The sequence below is a fragment of the Triticum urartu genome, chromosome 5A (assembly GCF_056163025.1).
Source record: "Triticum urartu cultivar PI428250 chromosome 5A, HENAU_Tu73, whole genome shotgun sequence".
Lineage (NCBI taxonomy): Eukaryota > Viridiplantae > Streptophyta > Magnoliopsida > Poales > Poaceae > Triticum > Triticum urartu.
Genome location: NC_141877.1, coordinates 292,385,874 through 292,397,456, shown reverse-complemented (window position 1 = coordinate 292,397,456; position 11,583 = coordinate 292,385,874). Strand labels below are relative to the sequence as shown.

The 11,583-nt window shown below is 41.8% G+C and overlaps 1 protein-coding gene and 1 long non-coding RNA gene across 2 annotated transcripts in view; both read right to left on the bottom strand.

The window, feature by feature from the left end:
- Positions 1-2,032: 2,032 nt before the first annotated feature.
- LOC147971107 (uncharacterized) lies at positions 2,033-3,199 on the bottom strand. The gene is made up of 3 exons (XR_015604534.1): positions 2,712-3,199; positions 2,425-2,562; positions 2,033-2,337 (listed from the first exon to the last, which is right to left on the bottom strand). It is a non-coding gene; the product is annotated as an uncharacterized LOC147971107 (long non-coding RNA).
- A 6,941-nt stretch (positions 3,200-10,140) lies between these two features.
- Positions 10,141-11,583, bottom strand: part of LOC147971106 (tryptophan decarboxylase 2) — a 28,365-nt gene continuing 26,922 nt past the window's right edge. The window contains exons 11-13 of the mRNA XM_087525909.1: positions 10,816-10,939; positions 10,533-10,670; positions 10,141-10,445 (exon numbers count right to left, since the gene is read on the bottom strand). Of these exons, the coding sequence (XP_087382035.1) occupies positions 10,323-10,445; positions 10,533-10,670; positions 10,816-10,939 (385 nt within the window). The 3' untranslated portion in view covers positions 10,141-10,322. The remainder of the gene's footprint in view (positions 10,446-10,532; positions 10,671-10,815; positions 10,940-11,583) is intronic.

Genomic DNA, 11,583 nt, shown 5'->3' with positions numbered 1-11,583 from the left:
ATCTCCATGTCTTCCTCCTTGACTTGATCATTGATGGAGTTGAAGTGTATCTTGTTGTGTTTGGTTCTTTTGTGAACTCTGGATTCCTTCGCTAAGGCAATTGCTCTAGTATTGTCACAGAAGATTTTCATTGGACTCGATGCACTAGGTATTACACCTAGATCGGATATGAACTCCTTCATCCAGACTCCTTCATTTGCTGCTTCCGAAGCTGCTATGTACTCCGCTTCACACGTAGATCCCGCCACGACGCTTTGCTTGGAACTGCACCAACTGACAGCTCCACCATTCAATATAAATACATATCTGGTTTGCGACTTAGAGTCATCCAGATCAGTTTCAAAGCTAGCATCGATGTAACCATTTACAACGAGCTCTTTGTCACCTCATAAACGAGAAACATATCCTTAGGCCTTTTCAGGTATTTCAAGATGTTCTTGACCACTGTCCAGTGATCCACTCCTGGATTACTTTGGTACCTCCCTGCTAAACGTATAGCAAGGCACACATCAGGTCTGGTACACAGCATTGCATACATGGTAGAACCTATGGCTGAGGCATAGGGAATGACTTTCATTTTCTCTCTATCTTCTGCAGTGGTCGGGCATTGAGTCTGACTCAACTTCACACCTTGTAACACAGGTAAGAACCCTTTCTTTGACTGATCCATTTTTAACTTCTTCAAAACTTTATCAAGGTATGTTACTGCATGGAGGCATATATGGCTAAAGCAGAAGTTTCCGAGAGCGTCGGCATGGAGGCAAGCCATTTCCAGGGAGGATGGATTGTCAGCGATCAAGGGGAGCGCCAAGTCGTAGTTCAAACAGAAGAACAGGCCAAGTGGCAGCCTCACTTGCCAGCTCGGCTCGCTGGCCGGAATGGGCCTAAACTGGCCTTGTGTACTTAGACCGCAGAGCGATAGGAAATCAGTGGCAGCTGGCAAGCGACTAGTTTCATGTGCGTGCGTGTGGTTGCCTCAAAAAAAAAATGTGCGTGCGTGTGGCTTGTAAAAGAGGAACTCCTCTTTCCAAATCCTCCCTGTGATTTGAATTCTTTTTTTTGCGGGTCCCTGTGATTTGAATTCGTCATGAATGGAGCCCGATTCGTGACCTAGCCCACATCATGTTAGATTGTTAGTCCAGCACACACCGTTTGCTTGATCCCATTAACTCTTTCCCTTTTTCTCCATTTTGCACCGGAGTGTATGAGGAAACACTGTATAATGATGTTTCGGGATGAGTATCCCTCCAAACAAAATATGTTTAGCGATCTACTCTCTCCGTTTCTAAATATTCCCTCCGTTCCTAAATATAAGTTTTTCTAGAGATTTCAAGATGGACTATCGTATGGATGTATATAGACGTAGTTTAGAGTGTAGATTCACTCATTTTGCTCCGTATGTAATTCATATTGGATTCCAATAAGTGACTACATATAGAGCAAAATAAATAAATCTACACTCTAAAATATGTCTACATACATTCATGTGTTATAGTTCATTTAAAATGTCTAAAAAGACTTGTGTATTTAGGAACGGGGGGAATACAAGATTTTACATTCTACAGTCTGAGCCAACATTCTCTAAACCCGCACCCTTTTCTGGAATATGCATATAGCCAACATTGTTTAAACCAGCACATGAACGTAAAGAAACACAGGTGCACATCAAATCAAATATTCCATGGACGATGCATGCCAAATATATGTGACATGTTCTGCTCCGCAGATGCGTCAAGAAACATAGAACTCTATTTTGCGTCAGAGTCGAATGTATATCATGCTATCTTCTACATGCCATTAACACACAACGTAATGATCCTCCTCTACCATTTAGTTCCAACAATAAATTATAAACCAAATTTTGAATTTGGCTGATTTTTGGGTGGTTAGGTAGCTGGACTATCGCAATAACTGCTCCCAGGTCAAATTAATGTGCTCATTTTCGGACTAATATGGGGGTTAATATTATTTCAAGGATTTTTCCTGATTGATTCCTATCCAATACGACAAATCAAGCCGTTGGCGCATGGAATGAAAGTTCAGTAAGCATTGGATTTAACATGACAAGGAAAGATCGTATGCGTATAGTAGTTTCGTATTTCAACTGTCCAAGTTTCTTTCAGAAACTGTTTGTATGAGCAGCTGTAAAAGCTTATCATGATAATAGGCCTGAACAGTGCAGCTTAATCAATGAACAATTGCCATTATAGTAACCTACGCACTTCCTGAGAGCTTGGTGGCCTCATCTTGCAAGAGCTTCCAAGCGGCATCCACATGTTGCTCCTCTGTCAGCGGTGCTCCAACCGCAAATCTCAAGACAAACTTACCAGCAAGAACCTGTTGAAATAGGAACCATAAAGGAAATCAGTGGATTATGCTTCATGAACAGATATCCAGATCATCGACAGATTGCTAATAACCAACCGTATGTGAGATGAAGATCTTCCCACTTGAGTTAGCAGCATCCATTAGGTCATAGTTAAGTTGACGACCACCCTCATCCTCAGAAGTTGGGGGCAGAAGGCGGAAACAAACAAGGGAAAAAAGTCTCGGAGTCACAACCTGAATTAATGAAGTAAATAAGAAATTTGTAAAATAAAGATTTCCAACTGAAGAATAAACTATGATGTGCCTTTAAACTACAGCAGAGAGAGTTTAATAATATCATTATATATATATATATATATATATATATATATATATTCTTTTACCTCAAATCTTGAGTCAGATAGTACAAGTTGTTCAAACTGTTCAGCCAACTGTATGTGCTTTCTGATATAACTCTGCAGATTTTCCACGCCATAAAGCCTCAAGACCATCCATAGCTTGAGTGATCTAAAAGAAAGGTTCCACTTGGTAAGAGAAATCAATTTAATTGTCATGCAAGGAACTACCACATATAATGTCAACAACAGTGCGATGACTCATACTGTCATAGTGACTGCATTTAGAAAGTCAGAGGTCAACTATATGGATATATGGTGCTGAACAACATTAATTGTAAGATTCTTCTTTCTATAATAGCCATACTGGTTCATGTTCTTTTGATAATATAGCCATATTTGACTGCTTGGTGAACAAGTTGGGTTCTTAATCATTTCAATGCATCCATGTCACGCTAGTTATGCATTTCTTGAATTATTTTGGACACCAAAATAAATGGCTTGGTCAGGGAAAAGATCATGTATGGCAACTCAATCCAATGACGTCAACACCATGGGTACCAATGAGAAAGTAATTGGGTAAGCTGTCTAATTATTTCAATTGTATATGATGCAACAAGAAGGTTTTGTCAATCCTAAAGGTGCTAACAAAGTGTGCAAGCTCCAGCGATACATCTATGGACTGGTGCAAGCATCTCGGAGTTGGAATATACGCTTTGATAAGGTGATCAAAGCATATGGTTTTATATAGACTTTTGGTGAAGCCTGTATTTACAAGAAAGTGAGTGGGAGCACTACAACCTTTCTTATAAGTATATGTAAATGACATATTGTTGATCAGAAATGATGTAGAATTTTCTGGAAAGCATAAATGAGTGTTTGAAAGGAATTTTTCAAAGAAAGACCTTGGTGAAGCTGCTTACATATTGAGCATCAAGATCTATAGATAAAGATCAAGATGTTTGATAAGTTTTTTCAATGAGTACATACCTTGACAAGTTTTTGAAGTAGTTCAAAATGGAACAATCAAAGAAGGAGTTCTTGCATGTGTTGCAAGGTGTGAAGTTGAGTAAAGACTCAAAACCCGACCACGGCGGAAAATAGAAAGAGAATGAAAAATCATTCCCTATGCCTCAGTCATAGGTTCTATAAAGTATGCTATGTTGTGTACCAGACCTATTGTGTACCTCACCATGAGTTTGGTAAGAGGGTACAATAGTGATCCAGCAGTGGATCACTAGACAGCGGTCAAAATTGTCCTTAGTGGAATAAGGACATGTTTCTCGATTATGGAGGTGACAAAAAGTTCGTCGTAAAGGGTTACATTGATGCAAGCTTTGACACTGATCCGGATGACTTTAAATCTCAATCTGGATACATATTGAAAGTGGGAGCAATTAGCTAGAGTAGCTCCGTGCAAAGCATTGTAGACATAGAAAACTGGCAAAATACATACGGCTCTGAATGTGGCAGACCCGTTGACTAAACTTCTCTCACAAGCAAAACATGATCACACCTTGGTACTCTTTGGGTGTTAATCACATAGCAATGTGAACTAGATTATTGACTCTAGTAAACCCTTTGGGTGTTAGTCACATGGACATGTGAACTAATCACATAAAGGTGTGAACTATTGGTGTTAAATCACTTGACGATGTGAACTAGATTATTGACTCTAGTGCAAGTGGGAGACTAAAGGAAATATGCCCTAGAGGCAACAATAAAGTTATTATTTATATTTCCTTATATCATGGTAAATGTTTATTATTCATGCTAGAATTGTATTAACCAGAAACTTAGTACATGTGTGAATACATAGACAAAATAAAGTGTCCCTATTATGCCTCTACTTGACTAGCTCGTTAATCAAAGATGATTAAGTTTCCTAACCATAGACATGTGTTGTCATTTGATGAACGGGATCACATCATTAGGAGAATGATGTGATGGACAAGACCCATCCGTTAGCTTAGCATAATAATCGTTTAGTTTTATTGCTACTGCTTTCTTCATGACTTATACATATTCCTCTAACTATGAGATTATGCAACTCCGGAATACCAAAGGAACACTTAGTGTGCTATCAAACATCACAACGTAACTGGGTGATTATAAAGATGCTCTACAGGTGTCTACGATGGTGTTCGTTGAGTTGGCATAGATCGAGATTAGGATTTATCACTCCGTGTATCGGAAAGGTATCTCTGGGCCCTCTGGTAATGCACATCACTATGAGCCTTGTAAGCAATGTGACTAATGAGTTAGTTACGGGATGATGCATTACGGAATGAGTAAAGAGACTTGTCGGTAACAAGATTGAACTAGGTATGATGATACCGACGATGGAATCTCGGGCAAGTAACATACCGATGACAAAGGGAATGACGTATGTTGTTATGCGGTTTAACCGACAAAGATCTTCGTAGAATATGTAGGAGCCAATATGAGCATCCAGGTTCCGCTATGGTTATTGACCAGAAACGTGTCTCAGTCATGTCTACATAGTTCTCAAACCCGTAGGGTCCGCACGCTTAACATTCGATGATGATTTGTATTATGAGTTATGTGATTTGATGATCGAAGATTGTTCGGAGTCTCGGATGATATCACGGACATGACGAGGAGTCTTGAAATGGTCTAGAGGTAAAGATTCATATATTGGAAGGTTATATTCAGACATCAGAATGGTTCCGAGTGATCCGGGTATTTTTTTCGGAGTACCGAGGGGTTACCAGAACCCCCGGGGAAGTTAATGGGCCTTAGTGGGCTTTAGTGGAGAGAGGGAAGAAGGGCCACAAGGTGGCGCGCACCTTCCCCCTGCCCAAACCGAATTGGACAAGGGGTGGGGGCGCGCCCCCCTCCTTCCTTCTCGTTCTCCCCTCTTTCCTTTCCCTCCGGTGGAAGAAAGGAAGGGGGCGAATCCTACTTGGACTAGGAGTGCAAGTAGGACTCCCCCTTAGCACGCCCCTCCTAGCCGCCGGCCTCTCTCCCTTCCTGCTTTATATACGTGGCCAGGGGGCACCCCAATAGACAACAGACAATCTCTTAGCCGTGTGTGGTGCCCTCCTCCATAGTTTAACACCTCGGTCATATCACCGTAGTGCTTAGGTGAAGCCCTGCGTCAGTAACTTCATCATCACCGTCGCCACGCCATCGTGCGCACGGAACTCTCCCTCGTCCTCAACTGGATCAAGAGCTCGAGGGACGTCATCGTGCTGAACGTGTGCTGAACACGGAGGTGCCGTACGTTCGGTACTTGGATCGGTTGGATCGTGAAGACGTTCGACTACATCAACTGCGTTGTCAAACACTTCCGCTTTCGGTCTACGAGGGTACGTGGACACACTCTCCCCCTCTCGTTGATATGCATCTCCTAGATAGATCTTGCGTGATCGTAGGAATTTTTTGAAATTGCATGCTACGTTCCCCAACAATTATTTGATGAGTTTGCTCTTGTTTTTGCATCTCATACTGGCCTTCCTCCCAGAAGAGAGTATGATCACACCATTCCCTTGATCCCTGGAGCTCAACCTATTTCCATCAGACCCTACAGGATTACTCCTGCCCTAAAGGATGAGATGGAAAAACAAGTTCAAGAAATGCTTGGAGTTGGGATGATTAGACATAGCAACAATGTTTTTCTCCTCCCCCGTGATCTTAGTATAGAAGAAGGACAAGACCTGGAGACCTGTGTTTGACTATGGGCAGTCAAATACTATCACTGTTAAAAGCAAGTATCCAATACAAGTTATTGATGAATTGTTGGATGAATAGGCAGGCTCCAGTTGGTTTCCCAAGTTAGATCTTAGAGTTGGTTATCACCAAATCAGGCTGGCTCCTAGAGAAGAGCATTGAACTGCTTTTCAAACTCACATTGGCCATTTTGAGTTCCTGGTTTTGTCATTTGGTTTAACTGGAGGACGTAACACTTTTCTGTTTGCTATGAATGACACCTTGTCTCCTTGGCTCGAAAAATATGCAATGGTCTTCTTTGATGATATCCTGGTTTTCAGTGCTTCCTATGCACAACACTTACAACATCTGGCAGAAGTGCTACAACTGTTACTCAAACATTAGTGGCAGATCAAGCTGTCCAAATGTGCATTTGCCCAGACTCAAATTGGTTACCTGGGGCATATAATCAGTGGTCAAGGAGTTGCTACTGATCCCTCTAAGAATTCTTCTATAAAGGAGTGGCCAATGTTTGTCTCTGCTAAGGAAGTTAGAGGATTTTTTGGTCTTGCTGAGTATTACAGGAAATTCATTTCCCACTATGGCATGTTGAGCAAGCCCTTAACGAACCTTCTAAAGAAGGGAGTTCCTTTTCACCGAACAAATAATGAGCAATAGGCATTTGTGCTCCTTGAATAGGCATTAGTTTCGGCTCCTATTCTTGCTCTTCCAGATTTTTCAAAGACATTTGTAGTAGAAATTGATGCATGTGATGTGGGTGTAGGAGCAGTACTCATGCAAGATAGGCACCCCTTGCTTATGTTAGTAAATCCCTTGGGCCCAGAAGCCAAACTTTATCAGTCTATGAAAAGGAGTACTTGGCATCCTCTTGCATTTGAGCATTGGCGCTAGGACTTGCAACTTTCTGAATTTATCATTAAAATTGATCAACATAGTCTAGCTTGTTTATCTGAACAAAGACTACACACTAGATTGCAGCAGAAAGCACTGACTAAGCTGTTAGGGTTGCAATACACCATTGTATATAAGAAGGGTGTTGAAAATAGTGCAGTTGACTCACTGTCCAGAAGGCCACTCCTCTGCTCAGCATGCTTGGCTTGATGATATAATTCAGAGTTACACCAATGACCCCTTGCTTCGGAATTGCCGCAACGTCTATTAGTGTCCCCTGTTTCTGATGATAAGTTTTCTCTCAAAGCTGGTGTAATGCGGCAAGGGAAATGTGTTTGGATTGGATGTGACCTAGCTCTATACGACAAAGTTGTTGCTGCTTTCCATGATAGCCCCTTGGGTGGTCATTTGAGTTTCCCCATGACATTTAAATGTGCCAGGAAACTGTTCAGGTGGAAGGGCATGCGAGGATTTATAAAACCTATGTACAACAATGTTTGATCTGTCAGCCGGCAAAACCTGAACGCATCCCCTACCCAAGTTTGCTTCACCCCCCCCTTCCAGTGCCCAGTCTACCTTGGGAGATGGTCACCATGGACTTTGTTGAAGGGCTTCCTCCTTCGGGTCGTTACAATTGCTTGCTTGTGGTCATTGACAAGCTCTCCATGTACAGGCATTTTACCCCCCATGCACCACTCTTTTACTGCTGAAACTGTTGTTGAGGCTTTCCTAAACTCCGTCTACAAGCTGCACGGTATGCCCTAGCCGATTGTGTCTGACCACGACAGGATTTTTACCAATAAATTTTGGAGTCAACTCTTTCAGAAATATAGTATTCTTCTCCGCATGAGCTCTGCCTGCCATCCACAGTCTTACGGCCAAATTGAACGCGTCAATCAGTAGGTAGAATGTTTCTTGCGTTGTTTTGTTAGTGGGCATCCGCCGCATTGGGCAAAGTGGATCTCCCTTTGTGAACTCTGGTACAACACAAATTGGCATTCTGCTACGGGCAACACACCATTCGAGATCATCTATGGGCATAGCCCGCGCCACTTTGGTCTGTCTGCTGATGATAAGATACAGTCCCCTGATCTGCAGTAGTGGCTTGAAGATCGGAGCGTTGTGCTGGAGTCTCTAGCGCAACACTTGCTCTGCGCCCAACAACGTATGAAAAATCAAGTAGACATGCATCATACTGATCGTGTCTTTGCAATGGGAGATAGGGTTTTCCTCAAGCTTCAACCCTATCCGCAGTCACCGGTGGCGCCGCGGGCCAACCACAAACTGGCATTTAAGTTCTATGGCCCGTTTGAAATCCTTGAGCGCGTCGGCGTAGTAGCACATAAATTGGACTTGCCTCCAACGAGCAAAGTACACCCGGTGTTCCACGTTTCCTTACTCTGGAAAGTTCTTGCCCCAGACTGTCAGGTACTCTCTCAACTTCCTTCGCCTAATGATCAGTTTCACTTCCCAGAACAAATTATGCAACAACGGGTGACCAGGCATGGCTCCGACTCCATCGTCCAAGTTCTAGTCGAGTGGAACGCTACACCTGTGGACATGGTTACTTGGGAAGACTAGGTCACGCTAAAGCAGAAGTTTCCGAGAGCGTCGGCATGGAGGCAAGCCATTTCCAGGGAGGATGGATTGTCAGCGATCAAGGGGAGCGCCAAGTCGTAGTTCAAACAGAAGAACAGGCCAAGTGGCAGCCTCACTTGCCAGCTCGGCTCGCTGGCCGGAATGGGCCTAAACTGGCCTTGTGTACTTAGACCGCAGAGCGATAGGAAATCAGTGGCAGCTGGCAAGCGACTAGTTTCATGTGCGTGCGTGTGGTTGCCTCAAAAAAAAATGTGCGTGCGTGTGGCTTGTAAAAGAGGAACTCCTCTTTCCAAATCCTCCCTGTGATTTGAATTCTTTTTTTTGCGGGTCCCTGTGATTTGAATTCGTCATGAATGGAGCCCGATTCGTGACCTAGCCCACATCATGTTAGATTGTTAGTCCAGCACACACCGTTTGCTTGATCCCATTAACTCTTTCCCTTTTTCTCCATTTTGCACCGGAGTGTATGAGGAAACACTGTATAATGATGTTTCGGGATGAGTATCCCTCCAAACAAAATATGTTTAGCGATCTACTCTCTCCGTTTCTAAATATTCCCTCCGTTCCTAAATATAAGTTTTTCTAGAGATTTCAAGATGGACTATCGTATGGATGTATATAGACGTAGTTTAGAGTGTAGATTCACTCATTTTGCTCCGTATGTAATTCATATTGGATTCCAATAAGTGACTACATATAGAGCAAAATAAATAAATCTACACTCTAAAATATGTCTACATACATTCATGTGTTATAGTTCATTTAAAATGTCTAAAAAGACTTGTGTATTTAGGAACGGGGGGAATACAAGATTTTACATTCTACAGTCTGAGCCAACATTCTCTAAACCCGCACCCTTTTCTGGAATATGCATATAGCCAACATTGTTTAAACCAGCACATGAACGTAAAGAAACACAGGTGCACATCAAATCAAATATTCCATGGACGATGCATGCCAAATATATGTGACATGTTCTGCTCCGCAGATGCGTCAAGAAACATAGAACTCTATTTTGCGTCAGAGTCGAATGTATATCATGCTATCTTCTACATGCCATTAACACACAACGTAATGATCCTCCTCTACCATTTAGTTCCAACAATAAATTATAAACCAAATTTTGAATTTGGCTGATTTTTGGGTGGTTAGGTAGCTGGACTATCGCAATAACTGCTCCCAGGTCAAATTAATGTGCTCATTTTCGGACTAATATGGGGGTTAATATTATTTCAAGGATTTTTCCTGATTGATTCCTATCCAATACGACAAATCAAGCCGTTGGCGCATGGAATGAAAGTTCAGTAAGCATTGGATTTAACATGACAAGGAAAGATCGTATGCGTATAGTAGTTTCGTATTTCAACTGTCCAAGTTTCTTTCAGAAACTGTTTGTATGAGCAGCTGTAAAAGCTTATCATGATAATAGGCCTGAACAGTGCAGCTTAATCAATGAACAATTGCCATTATAGTAACCTACGCACTTCCTGAGAGCTTGGTGGCCTCATCTTGCAAGAGCTTCCAAGCGGCATCCACATGTTGCTCCTCTGTCAGCGGTGCTCCAACCGCAAATCTCAAGACAAACTTACCAGCAAGAACCTGTTGAAATAGGAACCATAAAGGAAATCAGTGGATTATGCTTCATGAACAGATATCCAGATCATCGACAGATTGCTAATAACCAACCGTATGTGAGATGAAGATCTTCCCACTTGAGTTAGCAGCATCCATTAGGTCATAGTTAAGTTGACGACCACCCTCATCCTCAGAAGTTGGGGGCAGAAGGCGGAAACAAACAAGGGAAAAAAGTCTCGGAGTCACAACCTGAATTAATGAAGTAAATAAGAAATTTGTAAAATAAAGATTTCCAACTGAAGAATAAACTATGATGTGCCTTTAAACTACAGCAGAGAGAGTTTAATAATATCATTATATATATATATATATATATATATATATATTCTTTTACCTCAAATCTTGAGTCAGATAGTACAAGTTGTTCAAACTGTTCAGCCAACTGTATGTGCTTTCTGATATAACTCTGCAGATTTTCCACGCCATAAAGCCTCAAGACCATCCATAGCTTGAGTGATCTAAAAGAAAGGTTCCACTTGGTAAGAGAAATCAATTTAATTGTCATGCAAGGAACTACCACATATAATGTCAACAACAGTGCGATGACTCATACTGTCATAGTGACTGCATTTAGAAAGTCAGAGGTCAACTATATGGATATATGGTGCTGAACAACATTAATTGTAAGATTCTTCTTTCTATAATAGCCATACTGGTTCATGTTCTTTTGATAATATAGCCATATTTGACTGCTTGGTGAACAAGTTGGGTTCTTAATCATTTCAATGCATCCATGTCACGCTAGTTATGCATTTCTTGAATTATTTTGGACACCAAAATAAATGGCTTGGTCAGGGAAAAGATCATGTATGGCAACTCAATCCAATGACGTCAACACCATGGGTACCAATGAGAAAGTAATTGGGTAAGCTGTCTAATTATTTCAATTCCATTTGCATATATTAGAGTAAGAGGCATCGGAGGTCCTGAAAGTATTTGAGTTGTGTCAGTTCGGTCCCATAAGTATGAGAATGCATATCTAGGTCCTAAATGTGGATAAGTGGTTCATCGCAGGCCCTACCCAGCTATGGCTTGCCTACGTGGTGTTAGAATTAATCCGACGTACATAGTCGATCTACTGAGTAATCACACGAGGCACGAC